At 40.2% G+C, this 26,743-nt stretch overlaps 1 protein-coding gene across 2 annotated transcripts in view; it reads left to right on the forward strand.

Annotated features, from left to right (window-relative positions):
• tspan32 (tetraspanin 32) overlaps window positions 1-24,853 on the forward strand; it is a 58,886-nt gene extending 34,033 nt beyond the window's left edge. Inside the window, exons 5-8 of one of the 2 annotated variants that reach the window (XM_062967645.1) lie at window positions 8,370-8,471; window positions 12,569-12,661; window positions 16,532-16,615; window positions 24,707-24,853. In XM_062967645.1, coding sequence (XP_062823715.1) covers window positions 8,370-8,471; window positions 12,569-12,661; window positions 16,532-16,615; window positions 24,707-24,718 — 291 coding nt within the window. In that variant the 3' untranslated portion in view covers window positions 24,719-24,853. Of the gene's footprint in view, window positions 1-8,369; window positions 8,472-12,568; window positions 12,662-16,531; window positions 16,616-17,455; window positions 18,325-24,706 lie in introns of those variants that run through there. The other variant, XM_003214822.4, reaches the window with a different exon arrangement.
• Window positions 24,854-26,743: the final 1,890 nt, after the last annotated feature.

A 26,743-nucleotide genomic window follows, 5' to 3' on the forward strand; every position in this document is an offset into this window, starting at 1 on the left:
ATTTGTATACCTTACATAATATATCATGAACTAATGCTTTGTGACTTTTGAATTAAATACAGATGAAGTCATATCTACAACAGACTCACTGAAAGCAGTGACACTTGTTAAGACTTAAGACGCATTGCTTTTAATGGATGTCATTTAAGCACTTATTTTTGGTCCAACTCTCTGAAAATAAAAACTGTTGAAAAATGATTTATTATGACTAGAAAGGCAAATTGTCTGTTTCTTTCAAGGGGACCAATATGTTATTTCCAGAACAATCCTATACATGTTTACACTGAACTACATCATATTGTGTCCAGTGACTCTCAGGAAACTATGCATAAGCCCTAATGTATTTTAAATTGATTTTTGCACAGTTGAGTCATGTACAGTTGGCCTTCCAAATCTATGGGTTTTGCATCTATGGATTCAACCAGTCACAGTTCAAAAACATTCAGGAAAAATTCAAATAGCAAATTTTGATTTTGCCATGTGCCAAGCACTTTGCTGATATATAGGTAAACCTTTCTGTAGCCCTCCCACCATCTCACAGATCCTCAGGCTCTTTGTAGTTTTTTTTCCATTTAATATAAGGGATACCACTGTGTATAATAAGACTTGGGCATTTACAGATTTTGTTATCCATGAAGAGTCCCACTGTATACAAAGTATGATGTCGTGGTTTGACTATTAAAATTCTGAAGACCAGAATTCAACTCCCTGCTTGTCCATGGAAACCTACTGGACAAGTCATGTTCTTTCAGAGGAAAGCAATGTCAATCCCTTCCCCTAACAAATCTTTCCGACAAAATGCCATGAAAGGGTCATCTTTGGGTCACCCTTAGTTGGAAATTATTGGAATAATTAATGTAAGAATTGGAGAAACCACTATGCAGCACACAAAGAAAAGTCTTCCTAGACCAGTTGTTAGAGGAGTAACTACTATAGTTTAGTCCTAAATTAAAAAAATGTGCTAGTTTGCCCTGGAATTGCAGTCATTTTTTTTCTGCTCCCGAGTTTAAATAAGCTATCTAAAACAGGTTCAAGACCTTGGAGAGTTCTTTCCAACTTTGGGCTAAACCTGGCATGGCTTTAGCTCTCTAATGACAAAGAAGCAATTTGCTAGTGCTAGGTTTAAGACTAGGCACAAACTTCGTCAGCTGCCCGTACCTTCTTCTGCTAGCAGCCCTCCCAAGTTCTGCCAACAGAGCAATCTGCTGGAAGAACAAGACTGCTAGCTAAGATCTGCCAAAAGAAGAAGGAAGGGAAAGAAGCAGCAGAAGTTGGCTGGGTGTGGGAGATGAGTTACACCAGATCCAGATTTTCTCCAGCTCAGGTACAGTGCGATAATGCTGGTGCAAAGCATGATCAGAGCATGAATAGGCCTAAGTAATTTTCAACATCTCTAAGCTGGAAATGATTGGGAATTAGCACACTTTCAACTGGCCTGATGTCAGTCCCTGGGTATGTTTGCCTATTAGGACTGGGCTCTTACTCTAGTACAGAAATATTACAGAGACTCCAAAGACAACTTAATGAGTGAGAGATGTATTGTGGCAGAAAGCTTCATGGACTAAAGCCCCCTCCATCTTTTTTATCCTTCTGTGAAACTTCTGCCTTTGGAATCTTGCTTCAAGAGAGATCAAAGAAAAATGAATAATGCACACAAAATAATAAATAATGTATGGAGGAAAGCACGTGTAATTGAGAGCAACTGAGGTAAAGGAAGAATTTCTGTCTTTCTGCTTCACATAACTCTCACCAAATGAGCTTGGATATTAAGTACTTTTTTGGACTACAACTTCAAGAATCACTCAGAAAGCATTTTGACTGAACCTCTCCTCAATTCTCTAGGAAGTGGTCAAAACAACCAAGATGAAAGTAATACTACATTCCAAACTTTCCCATATTCCAGTAAGTTTGTTGGCCTTATTTTGACAAAAAATTTAAAAACTATGCCCTGCAATTGGTTTTGAATATGTATGAAACAAGATACATAGAAACAGTGTGAAGCAGTGCAGATCGCTAGGTGTGAAGCCTTCCATGCAACCCCATCACAGAAAAGCTGACAAAGCAAATAGGCTTTTGTCTCTTTAAAGTGAACGGCAATATGATTTGGCAGGTTTTCTTGCACTTGGAGTTTCATGATTGCCACAGTGGAGATGTTCACACATTTTTGGGTCAGGAATATCATATGGCCACTGTTTCAAGCAGTGTCCATCCTACACAAAGAAAGGGCTGAATGTTTGCAATGGCTTTGACTTACATACATTTCCTAGTGGGAGAAAGGAAATGGTGAGCGTGAATAGATAGTTGTTGCTGGCCCATGAATGCATATAGGATCAACTTATATCTTACAGTTGTTCTTTTTTCTTTTCTTTTTTTTGCACCATAAGAGAGGGAGTTCATTTCAATATTTCTCAGTTTAACATTCACTCCACACTTCCAGACTTTTAGCCACAGAGAGCAAAACACATAGCCATACTCTTTCCCCTACCAAAAGCAACTACAAGAAGATAATTTGAGATGGGAAATCACTGTAAGAGCCAAAACGTGCTCCCCTCCAATATATTGTGGCCACAGTGCTAATTATCCTCCTCTCATATATATATATTTTAAAAGACAGGGTTATATTATTCTGCATAACATTGAATGTCTCCCTTATTATAGAATATAGAATTAGCATGAGCATTGAACTGAGCCTTTGAGTGGCCTGGGTTTCAATCTCTGCTCAGCTATTGGAAACCCATTAGATGATCATAGACTTGTAGAATATTTTGCTTCAGGGGCAGCAGTGGAGATGTATTACTAACTCTAATAACTAACCATGCCAAGCATAGTTGATGCCAATTGCCAGGACAACTGTGGCATGCAGGTTACAGTAATAATTCAACATAACATGAATTGTGGATTTTGTTCTAAAGAGAACCACAGGTCTCTGCCAACATCATGAATAACAATTTCCTGACAGTGCTGGAGCAGTAGATATAGTACTACAATCTGGTTTCTGGTTGCAGCATTTTTATTGTGTCTGGCTTTTGTTCCTTGCCTCATTCTCCATCTGACCTTTTATTACCAGATGGCCAATTTCTCTGTCTTCCTAATAACACCTACTGTGTTGCTTATTATGTTGCCAGTTACAATCAATTCCACCCTGGGATGATTATAGGTACACCACATGCTAGGACCAACAGAACAGTCAGTGGGCATGTATGCATCAACTGTTGACTCATACGGACAGGTGGGAAGCAGGAGCCATACTGGGGCAATTCTGGTTGGCACTACCATTATTACTGTGGTGTTATACTGATGCAAAAGCTAAAGTGGCTTTGAACAGTGAAATCATCTGCCTGTTCCCACTTGTTTTCCCCACTAGATTCATTTGGAAAGTTCTTAATGTGATACTGTGTATGAAAATGACATCAGAAAAGAGTGATTTGGGTCAACAGAAACTTGCCTTGCTGCTCTGTCTAATGCATACCTGGGTCCTGCAGAGGCATGGTTTCTTGATATTGTTACAGTAATCTGTTGCTACTGTTACTCTTAGAGTAATAGATTTTTAGAATTGGAAGGGGCCATAAGGGTTAATGTACTCCAACCCCCTGCCATGCCTCCTGAAAATACTCATCCAACATCTCCTTGAAGACATCCAAAGATAGAGAATCCACCACTCTGCAAAGTAATCCATTCCATTGTTGAACAACTCTTACAGTAACTGATTCATAATATTTAGGTAGAATCTCTTTTCTTGTAATTTGAATCCATTGGCTTGTATTCTAGTATCTGTCATGGCTGAATATACACACTTGCTCTATCTTCTACTCTTCAGTTATTTAAAGAGAGTTATCATGTTATCAGAGCCTCCAGTGGCGCAGCAGATTAAACCGCTGAGCTGCTGAACTTCCTGATCGAAAGGTCAGCGGTTCGAATCTGGGGAGCGGGGTGAGCTCTCACTGTTAGCCTTAGCTTCTGCCAACCTAGCAGTTCAAAAACATGCAAATGTGAGTAGAAAAATATGTACCACTCCAGCAGGAAGGTAACGGCGCTCCATGCAGTCATGCCAGCCACATGACTTTGGAGATGCCTACAGACAACGCCGGCTCTTTGGCTTAAAAATTGAGATGAGCACCAACCCTCAGAGTCAGACACGACTGGACTTGATGTCAGGGGAAAACCTTTACCTTATCATGTTACCACTGTGTCTTCTGTTCTCCAAGATAGAATGCACCCAGCTCCCTAAGCTGTGTCTCACAAAGCTTAGTTCCCTAACCTTCGATCATCATGGTTGTCCTTTTCTGCACATGTATCATTTTTTTATATATATTCTTCTTGAGTGGAGTTGCCCAGAACTGTTGTATGACTTCATGTTGCTTTTAATGGCAACCCTGAGATAAATGTATCATGATTTAGCAGGTTAGTCTGAGAAAGTATGACCTACCCAAGGTCACCTTTTGGGCTTCTACAGCCAAGCAGCGATCCAAAACCTGATCTCAGACTCTTCAAATATTGGTAGCTTCTAGGTTTTTTTCTGCCACAGCTTCTACTTTTCACCCCTTCCCTGAGTTTCCTGTTGTCCTGTGTTATTTAAAATGTATGTCTGCAAAGGCAATCTTCCTTGATATTCCAGAAGGGACAGTTTGGGGCACATAATGAAATGCCTACATATCCCAATCTTCTCTGCTCAAAATCCCCCTTTCCTCAACTGTTTTTCTCAAGAGAAAAGAGATGCTAATCTTTTTCTATTTGTCCAGTTACTCTAGTCCTTAATTAAAATGGTAATGTCTGGATAGGAAATCTTGGGGACAGGTGACTTGGCTATTTGAATAGCTGAAGTTGGTGCAAAGAGCTTGTTGGAAATAGCAGAAGTTTCATAAGACTTTAGTGGGCCTCAGATGATACACTCTTATTCTTTCCCTCAGTTCAGTTCTCTCTGTTATTGATCTTGCATTGTGAAGAGCTATGGTTTGCCTTCAGGTCCACTCAGATTAATGTGAATGAAAAGGGGAAGGAAGAAAGTATGTTTTTAAAATAGAAATCCACATACTGCCTGATAAAGCCAAGATCAATTGTGTGTTCCTAGTTGCTTGATAATGGCTCAAATTTCCCAGAAGGTGCAGTTCTGTAATTTTCTCAGTAAATATTAAGAGTCTTGTTCATTATTTTATGGGGGTGGATACAGAAGACTGTTTGACACAGTCCCGTAATGTATATCCTCCAACATTTCATAGTTGAAAGCTAGTGCACCCGCAGACTGTTGGAACTCAGCTACGTCCTGCAGATGTCTATGGTCCTCATCAAAGATAAGTTAGCTGATGGGGAAAGCCCTTCTCCAATTGTTATCTTTGTCTATCTCTCTATTCTCTCCTACTTCTTTATTAGTCTGACTTTTTGAAATTACCCAACAAAGACAAGCAACTTTCATTTGTGATTAAAATGCTAAAATAAACTGCAGCAGTTTGTTTTACCTCTGTTTACTGGGAACAGCAAGATTCCTCCCCACCTCTCTGCTTAGTCCTGATTAATTGATTTTTCAGCCACTCAGCGTGCTTCCACACAGGGCTTAAACCTGCCCCAAAGCGAGTATAGGTCTCATAGCTCCCCCAAAACCCAAACTTTCCAGGGTGGGTGGCCCCATGCAATCTCAAAAACCTTGCCTCCTGGTTCGTCATTAATATGTGCCAGGAGGGTTGCCAGAGCAGCCTCATGGTGACACAGTAAGTTTTTCTTTATTTTTAAGGCTTTGGGGGTGCGGGGTGGCAAGAGGGTGGGTGGCCTCTTTGCTTCTCTGGGCAAATTGGGCTGTGGGGACAAATTCCTGGGAGTGCGGAAGCAGTCTCAGAAGTCTGTCCCTACAAGGCTCAAACCCCGTTAGAACCGGGTCTTTCAGGAAGGCCCGGATCTAATGGAGTATCCAATTAATATGGGATAAAGCAGGGTTTCCTGCTTTGTCTCAAATTAATTCACTTTTACCTGAGGGGCTGTAAAAGGTAAAAGTCTGATGGGCATTTTGGGCCCTGTCTGGAAGGGTCCTTGGTTGCAGCAATTGAAGTAAACTGAAGGGAAAGGGGCAGAAGAAGAGAAAAACCAGGATATTTTAAAGGCAACTAAAATATAGGACTATGGAGGTTTAATAGAGGTTGCCCCTTGCAATTTGGGACACGTGTCACTTAAGTAAACTGGTAGCTTATCACATCCTTACAAATGGTGAATATTTTGCCACTCGTCTGAATTTTTAATATTAGGTATATAGTAATCTTCTCTTTGCTACTTGACATGGTTTACCAATCAGCAGCATATTAATCTATACAACTTACATGTCTGTCTAGCCCAGTACAGTACGACTAGCGTAACTGTGGAACCTATATCCACAGGTTCAACTACCGGCACTCAGGGGGAAATGGTATCTCTACCAATTTTCTAAGTGAGTCTATGGCAGTGGTTCTCAGCCTGTGGGTCTCCAGATTTTTGGCCTTCAATTCCCAGAAAACTGGTAAACTGGCTGGGATGTTTGGGATTTGTAGGCCAAAACATCTGGGGACCCACAGGTTGAGAACCACTGGCCTATGGTATAATTTCTCCCAGGCTACCCAGCATACCAGAGAATTTCATCAGAGGGTATAGCATATTCCTAGACAGAATACCTCTCAAGGAATCTTTATGTCCTCCAACATAATTCTGTGGTATGCTTGTACCAAAAGTGAGCTAATTCAGTGGCGCTTCATAGCATCTGCAGTTAGTCATGGTTTGGCTGGGAACATATCCTTCAGATGATGGGAGTTTCCTCCAACTGGTTGCAGCTCAGTGAGATCTCAAGCAGGAGTCTCAGTATCATCTACTGTGGTACTTCAAAGATGTCAAGTTCCAGATCATTTTATGCACAGCATGCACTCAGCTATTGAACTATAGTTCTGCCCTTGTGATTGATTACATCTGCCCCAAGGTAATTTCATGAGATATTGTTCACTTCTACTCTTCTTTCGTTTTATCACCATTCTATCACTCCCTGTAATTATTGCTTTCTGTCTTCCACAAAATTACATGTTGCAGTCAATAAAATGCACAGTCAGTAAAATGTCACAAAGACAGCCACCAGACCATGAGTAAAATGTATTAACAGAACCACTGAGTGGTAGATCCATTACCTCAATCCCATTTGATGAAAATGTAACCCCAAATCAGCAAACTACTATGGCAGAGTTTGAGATCTAGTGAGAGAACCATAACAACAATATAAAGTAACCCATTACAATAATCCCAAATCGGTCCATATCAGACGTAAAATTATCAACATTAATTAAACAGTCTAAAAAAACCAGGGAGGTAAAATGTGATTACAAAGTGCAGGTCCTAGGCTTCTGTCACCATTATTTAAAAGCTATTCAACACAGGAAGGTTTTCAAGTTTTTCCTAAAGGCCAAGAGGGAGGGGGCTGCTCTTATTGCTTCTGGCAAAGCATTACAAAGTTTTGGTGCCATACCTGAGAATGTGCCATCTCTAGGCATTGTAAGTGATGGCTGTCCCTGAGCTGAGCGGAGAGAAGCGTTTCATTACACAATCTTAATAATCTATCTGGCAATCAAGTTATTGTAACTGGAATTAGTTATTGACGCTTCCCTGGGTTCTTGCTTCTTGGAAATATTGTTCTGATGAGAATCCTCTTATTCTTCTCAGAGGGATTGCGGCAGCATTTCAAACTTTAACAGATGCGTAAATGCCTTTCTCTGGATTCCTATTTTGTAGCACAACTGAATTTACTCCTGAATATTTTGTTTTTAAACCAATGCTGTTTAAATTCAGGAGGAGTTGAAGGTGCAGCTCTTCCAGTTCCAAAGGGCTGGGCTCCAAAAAAGAAGAAAGTACTATATGTTTAAATGAACACAAATGTGTGCTTGAATTTTCATCCTGACTTTCTTGGACAAATTTGATTGCTTTTTGAAGCTGATGGTGCCATGGACTGAAATACATTTTTACACACTAAAAAAAACCCTTCATCTCTAGAATTTTTCTAGGTCCTAGGTGACTCTATGGTAACATCCTGTGGAAGCAGCTCATTTTAATAGGGTTTGCTTTTATCCATGGTTTCTGGTTCCACTGTAAGTTCAGAAATGTATCCCTTTCAGATACATGGTTTTATTGTAGTCAGAGGAACAGAAAATTCAGCAAAAATTAAATTTGAAAATTTGCCTGGAAACTATAAAGTTTTGACATTTTCTGTTGCTGTTGTTTGGAACTAAATACTCCGATCCTCAGAAATCTGGATTTTGCATCAGATACTTTCTTCTTCTGCACTTTTCCCTGTAACTGTGAGTAATTACACACAGCCACCACCTCTTGTGAGACTGGCATATGTACCCCTCTTAATAGGCATGACATTCTTATAGGTTGAAGATGCCATGATGGATGTATATGATTTCGTTTATGAAGATGTAAGAAGAAACACTTCCAGCACCAGAAGAGAGGAGCTACGTGTTATCCACAAAACGGTGAGCCATTCACATGTTTTTAAAAGGCAGTTTCAACTAAAGTAATTTCTACAATTTCCGATCTCATTGGGAAACAAACTGATGCTTTGCTTCAACAGTATTCTTTTTCCATTTCTAAAGTCTAAATAATGTTTTGAGCATGGTCTACTTGAATTTAAGAGGGTTTAAGGCACATTGTTTTCTGTAGGACAGTTGAGATATGTTTAATTCCTGATAATACCAATTCACTATGAAATTTAGGCACAAAAAAGATGCCTAAACCAAACTTCAGTGTAATTTTGGGAGTAGGGTATAGAAATGAGATATAATGTACAAATAAATATAGAGCGCCACAACATCACATTGACCAAATACATTATAAGAAATTTTAAAGTTTGGAAGAATGACAATACCTTTATTGGCTCCAAAACAATAACAGTGTTGGTGCCAGCAGGTCTGTCTTATTAAATGCTTTAATTTTTACTATATTTTACCTTTTATACCTTTAATGAGAAAGTGCTACTTCAACTAACTGGAGTTCATACTGTTTAGATCTTCACATGGGAAAAGAGATTAGCAAATAGCTAGATTGGGATGGGAAAAGTTTTGTCCATAGGCTGCTTTCCAAGGCTCAGTTAGAACAAATTTTGAAGAAAAAAAAAGAGCATTGTATAAGGAAAGGAAATGCTGCAAATGCGGCAAAATGGCTACTCACAACTCCTACGGGTTTTACAAGGTGTGATTGGCCATTTGTGGCTATAAAAATGGAAATGACAAACATGGCGGATGTGGCTTTTTGCAATCCTATGGCATGACCCCAATTTCTTATGGTTGCCAATATAGCACAATGCCCACATTACAATGAGCAATAAAAGTTCAATTGGAACTGATAAGATTTTTACTTTGGTCATCTGCTCTGCTGTTACCGACACAATGTTACCTGTGATCATCAGCAGTCATTCCATACTTAAACATAGAGATGAAATTAATTCTGACATCTCCCATATACGTGATACCTTGGTTGGAATTGGATGCCAGAATTTTTCTCTGACATTCTGGCCACCATGAGATGGAATGTCACATGGCATAGATGAATGTATGAATGGAATTGGTTTGCTCACTGAAGTTGTTAAATCCCTAATTCCTATGGACTGCTGCCCAGCTAAAAAAAAAATCTGGCTTGGAAGAGAGAAGGGTGAGAGATACTTGCAGAGAAGGTTTGGGAAGGCTGCCCTAAGGAGAGAGGTGTAACATTCCAAGTGCAAGGGGAACTTCACAACCCACCGCAGTAACTTATGAGGCCTGAAAGAAATAGCAGCATCATAGGCATTTGTGAGACAGAGCTATGTAGTGGGACTGTCTGTTGGAAAGAGGAATACACTGCTCCCTCTAGAAATAGTTGACAAAAGGAAATAACAGGTTCTTGCAATGTATGAGTGTATTTTGGTAATATTAGAACCATAGAAAAAAAGCAAGATGAGTACATTTCATTTATGAACCCCTCCCTTTCTCTCTGCACTAATCTTATACTTCTCAGCTCAGAGACATCAAAGTCATATTTTGTGTTTAATACCAGTTGCTATTTGCTCTTCGTTTTAAATATATTTTCTCAGCTATACCTACAAGTTTTACATTTTAATGATGAGAATGGTCTTATGATAGGAAGACCATTATTTTTACAGATAGTGAAAACATAATAAAAATATGCATATCCTCTAAGCCTGGTGGAAATCAGTTAGAGAACTCTCAATTTTTTTTAAAAAAAACTACAAAAATAGCCTACTTGCAGCTCCACTAAACTGAATACCCAAACCCCCTCTGTCTTTAGGATCCTTACCTCCACTTTACCAGTATCACGGCAGCATGCTGATGATAGCAATTGGCTGCAGTGAACCACTCTAGGCTGTAGTCTGAACTTTAAGGGAGCTAGTGAGTACATTGACACCCTACAGCCAAAAGAGGTTAGGCACTTTGGATAACTTATTTAAAGTTTGGACCAAAACTTGCCATTGCCTTCTGATACTAAGAGCACGGACGCCATCCCCATCAGTAATAAAACTGTAGCTGAAACTACAAAACATTTTTCCTTAAGTCTTTATTCTTAGAAAGAAGGGAGAGGATCTGGGCCTCATGCCCCACAATTGTTCCTATTTGGCAGGGACATTCCTTCTTAATCCTCTGCCATCCTGCTTTTCCAGCTACTTTGAAAATGTCCTGTCCCACCTGCTCCCTTTGTCTTCGGCTTACTTCAGTTGCTGTAAACTGAGTTCAAAATGTAAAATAGTTCTTATGCAATTAACTCAGTGATAAGGAAGGAAGGAATCGTTCAAGTCTGAATAGGTCTGGAGAAAAGCAAAATGCTGCAATGTTTCCTCATTTGTGTGTTCTTCCTTAATTACAATGTCCACCATCCTGACCATACTCTGATACTACTAGTCCATATGTGTTACTGTTTTCATCTATGAAATGTTGAAAGCAATAGGCCCAGTCTTGGAGGATTCCATAGGGAGGAAAAAGCATTGACTCCCTCTTTCTGTATGAAAGAGACAGAGCCCAGTTGCCACCAAATTATGGCATCAGAAGCAGTTATTACAGAAATATCAGGATATGTCACCAAATGTTGAAGGTAACCGTTGAATAGCTTTCATTGAGAATGGTTCATTTTAATCCTATATATCTGGAAAGTTGCCCATATATAGGGTCAGTGTTCTATTTTATAAGAAAACAGAAGACGGACTTTGCTTTCTTTTTCTGCCAAGGCAAATGAGGCAGACTTCATTAACCAGTCTGGGGGGCTACAATACAAAGGATCTGTTTCTTGTGCACAAAATAGAATTGGGCATCTAGCCAAGGCTTCCCTTCTCCCTTTCAGCTTTGTTTTGTTTTGGCCACTGCTGATCTTAGTGTGGCCAAATGCCACTCTAGGAGGAAGACAAGCTGGTCACGCAAAGAGTGCATTTTCAACACCCAGTCAGCATTGTGATACTCTAAGCAGCCATTCCAAAACTCCCTGAGATGCCAGGAAAGATGAAATGGAGGAAAGCCCTCCTCAAGGCAGAACCAAATTTGGACAATCTAGTGTTGCCCTTCGAGCTGAAACAATCAGTTTTTAAAACTGAGGAGGAATGATAACAGCTCCCAAGTGAATGTTTTCTAACACTATTAATCAAAAGAGCTTATGCAGTTATTTCATTTCCCCTGTCTTTATTGATTTTGTATGGTGTAAAAAAGACAAAGCAGTGGAGGAAGAATGGTAAGTGAAAAGCATTATCTAGGCTCACATAATTCCACAAATAAGGTGAGATGACAGTACAACAACAAAAACTAATCTGGCAGCATCTTATATAAATAGTGATTATCCACTACACTCTGCAAACAAGTCGAATATCCCTTATCTGAAATACTTGAGACCAGAAGAGTTTAAGATATCCCACTCTCCCACTGTTAGGGATTCCTCTTTAGAAGAGGAAGGGGAGCAGGAAAGTGTTCATGAATCTTGGCTTATCTCTTCGCTCACAAACTCGGCTTGACATCGTTCTCATCTCCGTGGCTGTCTACCGTTGCTGACTGCTGGCTTCGTTCCCGATCCTGACGCTGATCCCTTAACCTGACTTCGGACTGGCTTGACTTCGCTACAATGCTACACTCCTTTGGCTCCTGGCTTGGCTTCCTTCTCTGCAGCGGCTTGCCGCTAACTCCTCAGCGTTTTCCAGTTTTGTTTGTTTGTGCCGCTTTCGGTGAAGAGCTTTTTAACCCAGTTTGGTTTTTTGCCTCAGCTTGGAATTGCTGCTGTACTCCTGGGTTTTTGGGAAGGTTTTGGGGCTTTGCGGTGATTTACCTTTGTTTGTTTTGCCATTTTAAGCCCGTTTTGTGTTTTTGGGCTGAGTTCAAGTACTTTATGTTAAATCCAGATTATATCTCTGATTAATCCGGATTATATGCCAGTTCATGTTTTTGGCATTTTTTCTGTTTTAACTGCTTAATAACACTGAAGATTAAGTGTTTTAAGCCTCTGACAATTTACTGAGCTATTTTTGAGTTGTTACTTAAATAAACTATATTTTGCTCTCAGTTGGCGTCTGACTTTTGACATTTTGTTTATTGTTTTTTTCTTTCAGTTTCTCTGTTGTGGGAAAAGATCACCATTTGGAGAAAAAAATAATATTGGAAATGAGGTGTGCCAGTCAGAAATGATGGAATCAGCAAAACAGGTGATAATATGCTGTGCTAGGAGAAGTGATGTAAATCCTGGCTTTTATCACCCTCACATTCAAGGATATATTTTTCTTCCTTACTGAGGGACATAAAAAAGATTTCTGTGCAGGATTTTCTCATTGTAAACAGCTTGCAAAACATTCTGGGAAACCTTTCTTTGCATACATGTGGTTTTAGTACACACACATAAACAAAAACAGTGCAAATTATACTATTTCATGTACTGAAAAATCACATGTATTTCTACACACGTCTTGAGAAAATGCACTGAAATCTCATTGATCTACTCTCACTAAATATTCTTTCTACCTTAGATGGGAAGTGAAGCTGGTCATAGGATTAGAACAGCTGCCCGGAAACTATTTTCCAATGGCTTCCTTTTATGGTGTCACTGTAAAATTTAAGAGCCACACAGCATGAAGGCAATTGCCTATTGTTAGGGTTTTTGACAAGTAGCTCTCACTTGCCATGAACAAGTGGCAGAGATAGTCTCAAAAGCTGGCTCTGTTGTTGTGGGTGGCATCGAGATCTTTCCAGAGCAGAGGCAGGAAGGCATAGTTTTAATATTGCAGCAGGCTTATGGGATAATAAAACATTGGAGAAAATTGTTCCCAGACTACTGCAGTATATTTCAGACGAAGGATACTTGCAATTTGCTCTGACTCTTGGGAAGATTATTGATAGGAGCATCCTTGCCTTGGGCTTTTCTTGCATCCTTTGCCTGATTGGTCTGAAAACCCTTTGCTCAATTTTTGTATTCCACCTGCTTCCTTGTCAGGGAATGCTTGTGCACAGTGCAGACAATTGCATTGTATTAGCTGAAGGTCAAAGATGATGTTTTTGGTGCTGTGAAATGATCATTCCCATCCTCCTCCCTCTTTAACATGAGCAACGTGGCACACAAGAACACCGCCAAAGACCAAAATGAGATGTTATGCACAACTCCTGCCAAAAGTAACCACCTCTGTTCTCCCTATCACAACAAACATTTTTAAAACAGGCTTTACCAAATGGCCACCCTTTGAGAAAATACATGCGCACACATTTAGGACCACTTGTATAGTTCTTGATTTGGCTGTTTCATAATGCCTTTCTCAGTTACGTTTGTCTTTAAAATGGATGCCCAGTAATTTGCAAGAGCCACACTGCTCATTTTAGAATGGTATTAATCACTGATAATGGGGGAATGGGTCAAGAAATGCCAGCTCAGAATGAATATATGTCCTGTATTGCTGATAGCAATGCTTGACTTTCACCTAAATTTAACCAACAAATCGAGAACTTCCATATATACTTGGATGTGGAGGTCATTAATAACTGTTGTCATTAAAACAAAAAAATGATCTAGTTCCAAATTATTTTTTCAATCTTTAACTACTAAATGTCTTTACAAAAAATATTTTAACAGCTGCCAACCATTTACCTGGAGGGTACATATCCTTGAATTTTTGTAGGTAACAGACTATATATCTGCAGATATGGCTATGTACAGGATTTGTGTATTATTTAACTATGATGTCCATTGTATGCCTGTGTAAGAGAATGCCTGCTGTCTCAGTGTTCAGATACAATGTAGTATCTGGCCAATACATAATGTTAGAAATGCTATTTGATGAGAAGAGCCATATACCTTTCTAAGTTGCACTCTCTGCATTACCACCAAAGAATGGGACTAAGAACCTTGAATCAAATGGCATGAAACTGCAAGGGAGTTTTGATTACTAGAAAAAGCTGGATGTTTAAAGGTTTAAATTTTGAATGGCACACAAATGGCTTGCAAAATTCTGCTTTTCAAATGTCTGTGCTGATATCAACAGATTTTTTTTTCTGTTGGACTGTCACCTAGCTAGCCTTTATACTAGGAATGGGCAACTTATGGCCTTCTAAATCATGATAGACTACAGTTCTCATCATCCATCACCACTGACTTTGATTACTAGGGATTCATCTTGTCCCTGCAGGGAGATGGTGGTGGGGTATGAATAAAGTTTTATTATTATTATCTACACTGCAGTATTAATGCAGTTTGACACCACTTTAACTGCCATGACTCAATACTCTGGGATCATGGCTGTTGTTATCTTTAGCCACCTCTGCCAAAAAGTGCCAATGTCTCACCAATACAACTCCCAGGGTTTCATAGTATTGAAGCATGGCAGATAATGTCAAACTGCAGTTGTTCTACAGTATAGATGCACCCTAGGTCTAATATAAGCTAGACTCCAAGAACATCTAGGAAAACCCATAAATTGTCCATTCCTTTATACAAATCAATGAATGGGCAAGAATATCTGACATCAAAACTGACAACCTTCAGTAATGGGGAAAGGTGGTTTTGCAGCAAACAGCATTCTTCAATTCGTTGAATTTGCTTCAATCAATAGCATCTCTCTCTCTCTCTCTCTCTCTCTCTCTCTCTCTCTATATATATATATATATATATATATATATATATATATACACACACACACACACACACACACACACACACACACACACACATACACCCACTTTATCATGGATCAGAATATTTCCGTTAGCTGATGTTGATACTACTAGTTTGCCACCAGGTTATGGTTACAGCTACCTAATCCTAAACAGTTTGGAGGGAGTAGTTCTATTGGAGAGAAGTGAACTCAATTTTTAGATACACAGAAATAGGATAAAGCTTCCATTTCAAAACCATTTGTTAGTATTAAATAGAGTACCCTAATTCAAACAATATAAAAGTAAATCTGATTGATCCAATCGCTCAAATGTAATCCAGACCAACAAATAAATTGGAATAGGGGTGAACTTTGGTTGTTTTGAAGGAGTATCTTGACTGAGATTGGTCCAGCAATGGACCCCTTCCCACTCTGTCAGAAGCCTCAACATCCAAATATCAGTACAGTGTTAATCAACAGTCTGAGATGAAGCAGACAGTCCAGCAGAGGTGTAAACATTAGCAGGATAAGGATAACACAGTAGGGAAGTCAAATGTTCATTTCAGGGTCATAAGCTATTTACCAGAGTGTCCAGAGTCCAAGGTTGAATCAGAATCCGTAAACTGAGGTCCAAGGTAAATCCAAGATTCAGGAAACACAAGATAACAAGAGTCCAAGTTTGTAGCTTCTAGAACTGACTTTTCAGCCAGGAACAAGGTGCCACCTCTCAACTCCTTAAATCCTAAGGTCACACGTATTACCTGCTGCTGGCTCTCTTCTCAGCTAATCTCAAGGACCTGCTCAGCTAAGACTTCTCTCTTTGCAGTTCCATGAAAGCTGGAATAGTTACCTCTTTCTCAGCATGCTCAGAGGAACTCACTTGCACTTGTTCTGCAGGATGAGAAGTAGTAGCTCCTTCCATGGGTGTTGCTTCAAAGCTTGGCTGAGGGAGCTGCTGGGCACTGCTGAGCTTTCCACCAGCATAACCTCATCCTCACTTTCCAAGCTATCCATGGCACACTCTATGGTTCTATGATTCTCCTAAAATAGCGAGCCTATGGGAAGGCCACTGGCAGATTGCCAGTGTCTTGTTTCTATGACAGTGGGAAATCCAGCCTGGGTTTTAATCTAAAGGAACTCTCCAGGACACTGAGTCTATTTTAGGAATAATGTTCAGCAACATGCATAGCTTCAGTAAAGGTTGGACCAAAACCTAGAATAGATTCATTACCTCACCAGACACCACTTCATCCCAAGTTGCATTCAGTGGCATGCTCCTTCCAAAAATGTAAGAAGCTGATATGGCTTTGAAATAGGAAAAGAAACATAGAACCCAATAATCTCTTATCACCGTTTCCTCATGTTACAGTAAGATTTACTCCCAAATATGTGCATAAAATTCCAGCTCTTGACCTTAAAGCTATTCGTCTCATATTACAGGATTGCCTACAGGAGATCCAGCACTTCCTGAAAAAACACATGGAATTTGTCTCCATACTGATGACTATAACGGTTTTCTTAATGGTAAATATATATCTGCTAGTATCTTCCTGTTTGTTCTGAACGGGTTGCAACATAAATGCACATTAACATTATGGTGGCAACATAGTTCTGATACAGTTGCACCATTTTTTCAGGAAATGTAATCCTTTTGAGGGGTCACAGGGACAGGGAGAACATAGCCATCTGTTGAAAAGAAACGTCATGTTAAATAACCTCCATTTACATACTGTCTAAGATTTCACTTACAAAAACTGGGACACATATAGTGGAATAAAATCAAAGTTATCAACATGGCAAAGAATGTTGACAAAGAACACGCAAACAAAAAGTTATGTTATACTGCAGCTGTGAGGACTGGCTCTATCTTGAAGCAGAGTAGCAAGTCAGGCCCTCAGGTAAGACATGACAGCAAGAGGATCATTTCCTGACTTTTGAAAATTACAAAAGCTATTTTTTACATCTTTTGATCAAAGTAATTTCTATGAAGTTTTGATATTTTTTATTGGAGATTGATGGAAAGGGAGTAAAGAGGAGAAGGAGGATTAAATTAGCAGTATGTGAATGGGATGTATATGGATGTGTTGACAGAGAGAAGATGTATGGATTTGTATCAATAGGATATATAGATAGCTATACAGTATGTAAATAGAATGCAAATGTTGCTTTGGTCACATTCACCACTGACTTACATCCTATACCTTGATTACCCAAGGAAATCCAGTCTTTAGCTAAAAAGTTTTCACTAGCCATTGTGAATATATTTTTTTAAGTTTGAACATCTGAAAAACAAGTATAAATATTCACAGCAATTAATTAATGTCCCAATGACGTTTCTCATTACCTTTTATCTATCTGCCTCAGGTGTATGGGATGATCTTAACTTCATTCCTCTGGTATTCTATCCACTTTAAGAACAGTTTGGATCGAAAGGGTAAATATATCCTGGCAAAGCAATAGAAGATTGGTTTAACCTTCTCTGGAAAAGGAAAGGCAATGGTTGTTGGACATGAAAATAAATTGGATTGTTTTTCTGCAGCTATGAGTGGACAATGGATATCCCTGAATTTTTTTTCTTCAGTTTCCTTATTTTCTTTTCAAAATTCCAATTCCAAATATGGTTGAACCAACATGACACAGCCTTGAAACAACTATAGACAAAGAGCTGATTGACCGAAGTGTTCATTCCCCAGGATTTCATAAACATGCAACACTGAGTGGAAACATGGAGGTAGGATATAAACCAGAAGCCAAGAAGATGCCCACCCACAAATGTGTTTGCCAGCTGAAGCCATAATTTAGAGCCCTCAAAATAGCAAGTCAAAACAAACCACATGCCCCAAGGAAAAGAACACTCAAGGAAATGGAAATTATTCAGCTCAGGAATCAGAATCTTTTCTATCTAAAGGTTCTCTGTTTGTGTGTGCACGCACATGCAAGGAGGATGGGAGGGAGCGAGAGAAAGAAAAAGAGACAACATTTTATAATTGGTTTCAGCAACCTTGTAGCCACTTCTGCCAACTGTGAACTTAAGGGGAAGCACTAGCCTTCCAGATGTTTTGGATGACAATTTACACAGTTCTTTACTATTGACCATACTAGCTGGGTATTTCTAGGGTTGATGTCCAAAATATCAAGAAGACCAAATTCACTTCCACCTTGTTTTAGAGTCTCTCTGGATTGTGTGTATATCTAATTGGGTTTAAATCAATAAAATCTGAAATGGGAATAAACATTTGTATAATTTAAAAACATACACACATCATAGCTGTGGGAAAAGCGGATTAATTTGTTGTATTAAAAGCCAAACTATAACTCTTCTAAAGTTAGTCATGATTAATCCTAAACATACTTGAAAGTAAATTCTATCAATGACATCATGGTTGCACATTGTCATCAGAAGCCTAACTCACCAAGATGGCCAAGTAGAAGCAGAGCTGACATTAGGTCAACTGAATTTGTACTGACCACTTCACCTCTCTGTCTTCTGTTTTTCAGGCTAAACATACATAGCTCCCTCAACCATTCCTCGTGGAATTTAATTTCAAGAACATCTTGTTTGTTCTCCTCTGGAAATTTCAGCTTGCCAATACATTGCCATGTTCAAAACTGGACACAGTATTGCAAGTGAACTCTGGCTAAGAGCAGAATAGACGATTTCTCATAATCTGGACCAGAGGTAGGAATCATACAGCCTTCCAGATGTTGAGCTTTAAATCCCAGCATCCTCACCTGGGCTAGAGTTATGGGAGTTTCAGTTCTATGACATTTGGAGGACTGCATGATTCTCACCCCTCATCTATATTTCCATTGACACACATAGAATTGCATTTGGTTTTTAATTATTGCATCACACTGTTGACTAATGTTTCACTTGTGGTGTGCACAGACTCATGAGATCCTTTTTACATTTACTGCTGTCGAGCAGAGAATTCCCATTCTATATTTGTACATCTGATTTTTTCCAACTAAACACAGAACCTTACACTAATCACTGATGATTTTTTTTAATATTTGTTTCGGCCCAGTCCTCTAATCCAGCATTTATCAAACTTCTCCTCCAAGTGTTTTGGACCAGCTGATAGGAATTCTGAGAGCTAAAGTCTAAAACATCTGGAGGAGCAAGGTTTGAGAAACACTGATCTAATCTTATTAAGTTCATAGCCACTTTGAGTCTCCTTTGTGGAGAGAGAAAGAATGGTATAAATAAACATAATACAGTAGAGTCTCACTTATCCAACGTAAACGGGCCGGCAGAACGTTGGATAAGTGAATATGTTGGATAATAAGGAGAGATTAAGAAAAAGCCTATTTAACATCAAAATAGGTTATGATTTTACAAATTAAGCACCAAAACATCATGTTATACAACAAACTGTACAGAAAAAGTAGTTCAATATGCAGTAATGTTATGTTGTAATTACTGTATTTACAAATTTAGCACCAAAACATCACAATGTATTGAAAAGATTGACTACAAAAACATTGACTACTAAATGGCAGACTATGTTGGATAATCCAGAACGTTGGATAAGCGAATGTTGGATAAGTGAAACTCTACTGTAATAATAATTTTATTACTACTGCTATTGTTACTATTACTACTACTACTACTACTACTACTACTACTACTGAATTCCAGCTCCCCTTTCCAGATTGCTGTTCACTGTTCATCTGGTGAAGTCCATGTATAAAGCCATCTTTTAGGTTGTTGGAAGAGAGTGTCCAGTGAGTTTTCCTGGCAAAATTCTAGCAGCCTACATCCTGCTTTATTTTGTTGTCCCAAACCATGCTTGGCTGTGATCCCGGTTGTCATTTGACTGCCCACTTTAGCATTCCAATCTCCTGTAATGAGAATAATGTCTCTTTTTGGTGTATTATCCAGTAGGTGCTGCAGATCCTCATAGAACTGATCTAATTCTGCTTCTTCAGCAGCTGTGGTTGGGGCATATATTTGGATCACTGTGATGTTGAACGGCTTGCCTTGAACTCAAATTGAGATCATTCTATCATTTTTTGGGTTGTATCCAAGCACTGCTTTAGCAACTTTGTTATTAATTATGAAGGCTACTCCATTTCTTCAGTGTTCCTCTTGTCCACAGTAGTAGATCTGGTGGTCATCTGTTGTGAAGTGGCCCATTCCAGCTCATTTTAGTTCACTGACTCCTAGAATGTCTATCTTTAATCTTGACATCTCACCAATAACCACGTCTAGTTTGCCCTGGTTCATAGATCTTACATTCCAGGTTCCTATAGTGTGTTGATCTTTAGAACATTGGATTTGTCATTCACCTCCAGCACTGTTGGCCATCAGCCTTCCTTTCAGCTTTGATCTAACTGCGTCATCACATCTGGGGCTAGTTGGACTAGTCCTCTGTTCCTCCCCAGTAACATTTTGACCATCTTCCAACCTGGGAGTCCTGTCTTCTGATGGTATACCGACATATCTCTGGTTGTACTGATCTATTTAGTATTCATGGCAAGAATACTGGGGTGAGTTGCCATTACCTTCCCCAGGGATCGTATTTAGTCTGACCTCGCTGCCATGACCTTCCCATCTTGGGTGGCATCATCGAGGCACTCAAGCCCCAGCACCACGTCAAGGTAACCATTCTTTGCATGGGGCAAGTTCCATCTAAATGAGACTAAAGTGTTCTGCTTTCTCCCCTTTAGATATGCAGACAGTGTTGTTATGGTTGCTGAGGTATTAGCATAATGTGTGCTAGGCAGTAAATCTTCCCATAGTACGAAGACATCAGCACAGCTGGCAATGCTTTGCCAGAGGGACAAAAAGGACAAACAATATCCTTCTTGAGTCCTGTGCCAAACTTTCAGGTAATCTTATTGGGCTTAGATGGAATATTTGTTGTTTTTTGTAGCCTCTGGCCATGTTTTCCACCCCACCCCCTATTATTGTCCAATAGATTTTCTGAAACAGAAAATAGGGAGTGATTAGAAAGCATTAGTCAGTTTTATAAGACTACAGCTGGTGTACGGCCAACCTACACCATCATAACTCACTTTTCTTGTCATTGCAGTTTGAATTTTGTAGCAGCTATTGGGTTATCAAAATCGTGCACACACATGCCAAAATCTTCTATCTGTGGCAACCTTGCCTCTGTGCCCCCAGCAATTTTGATAGCGGGTGGTGAGCAGACAGAGCAACAAAGAAGCGTCACACTATTTTTCTAGAGTTGGAGGCACAGCAATGGCATCATCCTCAGGGACTTCCAGAGGACCTCCAGGAGGTCCCAGAAAATGGCTGGTACCTCTCTGCCTCGCTCCTAGTCTCTACCAGCCATGTTCTTGAGAAAAGGTGGGGTTGCACAGTTTGGTACCATCACAGCATACGAACATGAGTGTAACTAAGAAAGATATGTTCTCCCAAGAAGTGAAAATAATAGCCATTTCAGTCTATGCTCTGATGAGTCAGAAAACCAAAAGAGGTTTCAAAATGTCACTGTCCTTCTTGTTCTGCTGACCAATAATTTCCAATTAACTTTCTCTAGAACTTGAAAAATTACCTGTTTGGATTACAACTGATCCCCCAAAGTTCAGCCTCCCAAGCTTAAAATAGTTCTGAAAATGAAGAAAAACTGCCATTTCTAGATGTCCTAGTCATCCACAAACCCAATCAACAATTGGGCCACACGGTTTACAGAAAACCTACACACACTGATAGATACCTTTATAAAAAAAAAACTCCAACCATCACCCAAGAAAAAAAAGAAGCACAATTAAAGCCCTGGCAGACTGTGCACAAAGAATCTGTGAACCCCACCTCCTCTAAGGTGAACTGAACCACCTAGACTGGGCTCTATAGACCAATGGATACTCCACCACAGACATCAGAAGAGCTGCAAGACCAAGAACAAGCTACAAGAGTAAAGACAAGGCTTTGAAGCAGTGGGACTATTCAGTGCAATTCAAATTGGCCAAAAAACCATTCCCCTAGAACACAAGTACCCAGCCTTCCAAGCAGCAAGCCTATTCTATTGTATTCCAGGTCACCAAACAAGGATTCACATATAAGAAAACGGCCAGGCTTTGAGGCTGCAAGGCTATTCACTGCTATTCCACCTGGCCAACAAATGATTCCCATAAGCCACAGAAATGTGTGGCAGGGCACAGCTAGTTATATTATATTATATTATATTATATTATATTATATTATATTATATTATATTATATTATATTATATTATATTATATTATATTATATTATATTATATTATATTATATATAGCAAGCATGGGCAAACTTTTTGACCATCATAAACCTAACAGTATTTCAGTGGAAGATCCCAGGAGCCATTCAATCCAACCACCTTCTGCCATACAGGAAAAGCACGATCAAAACACCCCCAACAGATGGCCATTCAGCCTTTGTAATAATAATAGTAATGGATTGTGTGTAGTGGCAACTTACCTTTGGAGATTGGACACACAAACACAATTTAAATGACTCCCCACTTCCTAAGCTCTGTGATATTTTTATTTGCCTTTTTCATGTCCCTGTGCAGCAAGAAAAATGTTACATGCAACCAACATCAGCTTTTGGGCCAAAAACTTACATTTTAAAAAATAACTCAGTAAGCATACAAAGCAAAAACAGTATACATAGCAAAGTCAGAATTCATTAAAATCCTGCTGTATGTTTTGCCCATTAACAACTTGTTTGAACTGATTGTATTTGTTTTGTTTTTTAATCTGAGCTGCCTAAAACATTAAGATAAACTTGAGTGAAGCAGCACTAGAACTTAAGTTGAAATATGTTGTTGAAGGCTTTCATGGCCGGGATCACAGGGTTGTTGTATGTTTTCCAGGCCGTATGGCCATGTTCCAGAAGTATTCTCTCCTGACGTTTCGCTCACATCTATGGCAGGCATTCTCAGAGGTTGTCATACCTCACAACCTCTGAGGATGCCTGTCATAGATGTAAGTGAAACGTGAGGAGAGAATACTTCTGGAACATGGCCATACAGCCTGGAAAACATACAACAACCCTAAATTGAAATAGTTTACGTTTTCATATGGTAGAAATATAAGGCCTCTGCTTAGCTTGTGTTCTGTCTTGGAGGAATGCTTTGAAATGTCCAGAGCAGCCCGACCACAAAAATGGCTGTTGTGATTGTATAGGAGGAGAGCTTCATGAATTTGAGCCAGGGCTCAGCCATGGAAAATATTTTCTGGAATATGTGAAGGACTGAAACAAAGAAGTGCCTCTGGGAATTTCTACAGTATTTGTTTCTGACCTTTTGAGACACTGCTGCTTGTTTCCATGTTTCTGCCCTTTAGATGCTTTTGCAACATCTCCCATGATTCCAGTGAGTATGGTAAGAATTGTAGTGCAAAACACAGGGAATGTGTCAGGTTAGAGAAATCTGTCATGCATGATGATCTGGGAATAGTTGGGTGGCATATGTCCAAGAGTAGATATATGGTAACCAGGCAGACTTATTGGGAAAGAGGGACTTTAAAGGCATTAGGTGTCCTGGATGGAAGTCCATCTCCATGACACATTACCTCTTGACGCTTCCCTAGTGTTCCCCATTTTCAGCAGGAGTCCATATTGCACCTCTTTTCTTTAGCACAGCTGGTTCACTTCCTACTCTATTCCCTACCCAATGTGCTTTGCAGCTCATTTTCTTTATTTTAGATTTTTGTTATGTAACTGAGCAACTTCAACATTTAAATTTTTTGGTAAAGAGATATATATAGCAAAGCAATCACCTTGCGAAAGTGGGGAAAGCATAGAAGGATTAAGAAGTTTAGAAGCCCTAAGCATCTAAAAGATGTTGGTGTCCCCATATATATCTAATTCAAAATATAAACAATAATAAATGCTAAAATGATATTCTAATTTTTGAAATGAAACAAAACGTTCAGTAAGGTGGAAAAAAATGAATATTTTTCTATACTTCCTCTTTATTTATATTTTAAAAGTTTTCTCCTACTTTTTGTGATTGCAAAGACTTTTATTGTCAGAGCTCTTATGTGAAAACTGGTTCAGCTATATCCTTTGCCATTTTGCATCATACAAGCCATGGTAAATTTGGCAGTGGAACATTTCTGTGGTGAGACAGAAATCGAACTTTTGGTGCAGAATGTGCTGAATCATGCAAAGAATTCTCAGGCTTTTGCCCTCCTCACTCTCATTGACTCACATAGTGGTTGACTGCATGATGAGTAGCTGCTTTCTGCCTGAAATGCCCATATTTCCATATTTAGGTAACAGCAAACTGTGCCAGTTGAGCTAGATCCATGCCCTTTGACCATAAAAGTCAAAAAGAAAAGAGGTGAACATTTCTCATTTGCTAGAAAGTTCATGAGATGACGCTAGCTGCTAGAGATAAGGTTAACTATAAAACCATTGTTCTAAAAGACACAATTTGTTCCTCCTATAATAGTAGGCATCTCACACGTGTGATTTCCTGGGTGTTTTTTTTTTTTTTTTGGCCTTTTGAATAAATATTTTTCCTTTTGATACAAGATATCTCCATCCATTATTGCCTGTCTTTTGAGCCTGCCAAGCTGATTGACTGGGGATAGCACCTTCATGTCCTAAGCATATGTTTATTTTACTTAATAGTTTTTTTTGTTGTTTTTTTTTTAAGATGGCGGCATAGTAACAGCCCCCATGATCAGCTCCGCTGGCGAGGAATTTAAAACTATTATATATACTATTGTGGACCCCCCGTCGCTCCCATCGCCTGAGGGGTGAGATTGCTGACTTACTCTTGGGGTCCTGGATGGTACATGAGGGCCGTAGGTGCTGCCGACGGGAGCTTCAGAGGATCGGGAGGGAGAAGTGGAGAAGAAGCCTGGGCGCCATTTTATCCGCTCGGCCCGAGGGAGCCTCCAAGAGCTGAGAGCCTCCGAAGGCTTCTGGTGACTGCTTCCAGCTCTTGTTGGGGAAACTGAGGCCGCGCCGAATCCGGGCGGCCGCCAGCGGACATCTCCGACGATCTACGAGACCTGTTCTTGGGTCCTGGCTCAACTTCTCCTCGACGGCGGAGGCCGCGCCGAACCGGGCGGCCCTCGACCCCCACCTCTGTCTTTGGGTGGCCGCGCCGAACCGGGCGACCACCCTTAGCTCCGTCCTCAGCTTTCCCACGACGGTGGAGGCCGCGCCGAACCGGGCGGCCTCTCCCGACTCCCTACCGGCCCTCCTGCAACCCCTGGTAGGCCCCCACAACAAGATCTAGGCCGCGCCGGACCGGGCGGCCTCCTCCCCCCCTGCCTCCAACCTCCTCCCTGGGCCTTTAAAGTTACCGCAAGCCCCTGGAAGCTGCGCCAATCCGGGCAGCTTCCTTGAGCCTTACCAGCGGCTTGGGTGGAGAGAAGACATTTGGGCCTGCGGTGGTTTGCGTCGTTTGGATGGCCCTCTGAGTTGCTCCCGCCGGCCTGTGTTCCTTCTGCTTCTGCCGCTGCCTTGTTGTGCTGCCTCCCGGCCTCCTTCCCAGCTTTCTTCGTGGTGAGAGTTGAGCTTTGGGGGCCGCGCCGGACCGGGCGGTTCTCCCCACCCTCTCCTTCAGTTCTCAAAGAGAGACAACTGGGCCCTCTTCATCGGCTCTACTGAACAGGGTGGATTGTATGAAGCGGCGTTGTCAGGATCCTCAGTGCTGAAGCCGCCATCTATTTTATTCCATTTTATTTTATTTTATTTTCTCTTTTTTTTTTCTCCTCTCTTTCTTTTCCCCTCCCCTTTCTGAGTGTGTATGTGTGTGTATTTAGATAGGAGTGAGAAAATTTTATCTTGATGCAGGAAGACAGATTTGATTGTTGATAGGAAGTGGATTTGTGTATTTGGTACTTAAACATAGGAAGTGATCACATAGGATTCGTGAGTTCCAGGAAGTTAATTGTCTGGTATATTGTTGGTATTAGAATGTGAATGATGGTGTGCGCATGTTGGTTGATATACAGCTGAGTGGAAAGAGTCAGTAGGAACGGTGTGTTAATTTTGAAAGATTAGAGTGGTTACTATAGGAAGGTTTTTGAGGAAGTATTAGGAATGAGTTGGCAGGAATTTCCGAAGAAAAATGAACTACTTCACCTATGTGATTTGTTGGGAAAATCGTTCAGCACTGTTTTGTATCAACTGGAAACACTGAACAAGAAAATTGATCATCTTTTCAAGGGAATTTCCCTGATTGCGACAAACCCTTCTCCTATAGACATTATAACAACTGTACCAACCAGTTCCACTAACATCAATGAGGAACTAAACGCTCTGGAAGACCATGGAAAAATAAAGCTAGAGGAGCAGAAAGTAGTTAATAGATCAGATTTGGAAGTGGCCAAGGATGGGGATGGGCTAGTATCTGGGAAAGAGGGTCAGGGGAGGGTGGCCTGGAAGGAAATTAATAGAGTCTCCCAAAGGACAAACAACACACTGTCCCCAGAACTGTTTGGACAATCTCAAGATACTTCCTGCAATCTGTTGCGAACCAACAAGGTGGCAGTGGAAGTCTCAGACTCTTTGCTAAATAGAGGCAGATGGTCATCAAAGCGAGCTGTCCAGATATCTCTCTCTCAAATTCTTTCTTTGAGCCGGTCGGAAGTGAAGATCAAGACCATTGACTGGCTTCGCAGAGACTCTCAATCTTGGAACCGCTCCTTATGTCTTCTCATTGGACTGGAGGATAGAA

Source organism: Anolis carolinensis, chromosome 1 (genome assembly GCF_035594765.1).
Source record: "Anolis carolinensis isolate JA03-04 chromosome 1, rAnoCar3.1.pri, whole genome shotgun sequence".
Lineage (NCBI taxonomy): Eukaryota > Metazoa > Chordata > Lepidosauria > Squamata > Dactyloidae > Anolis > Anolis carolinensis.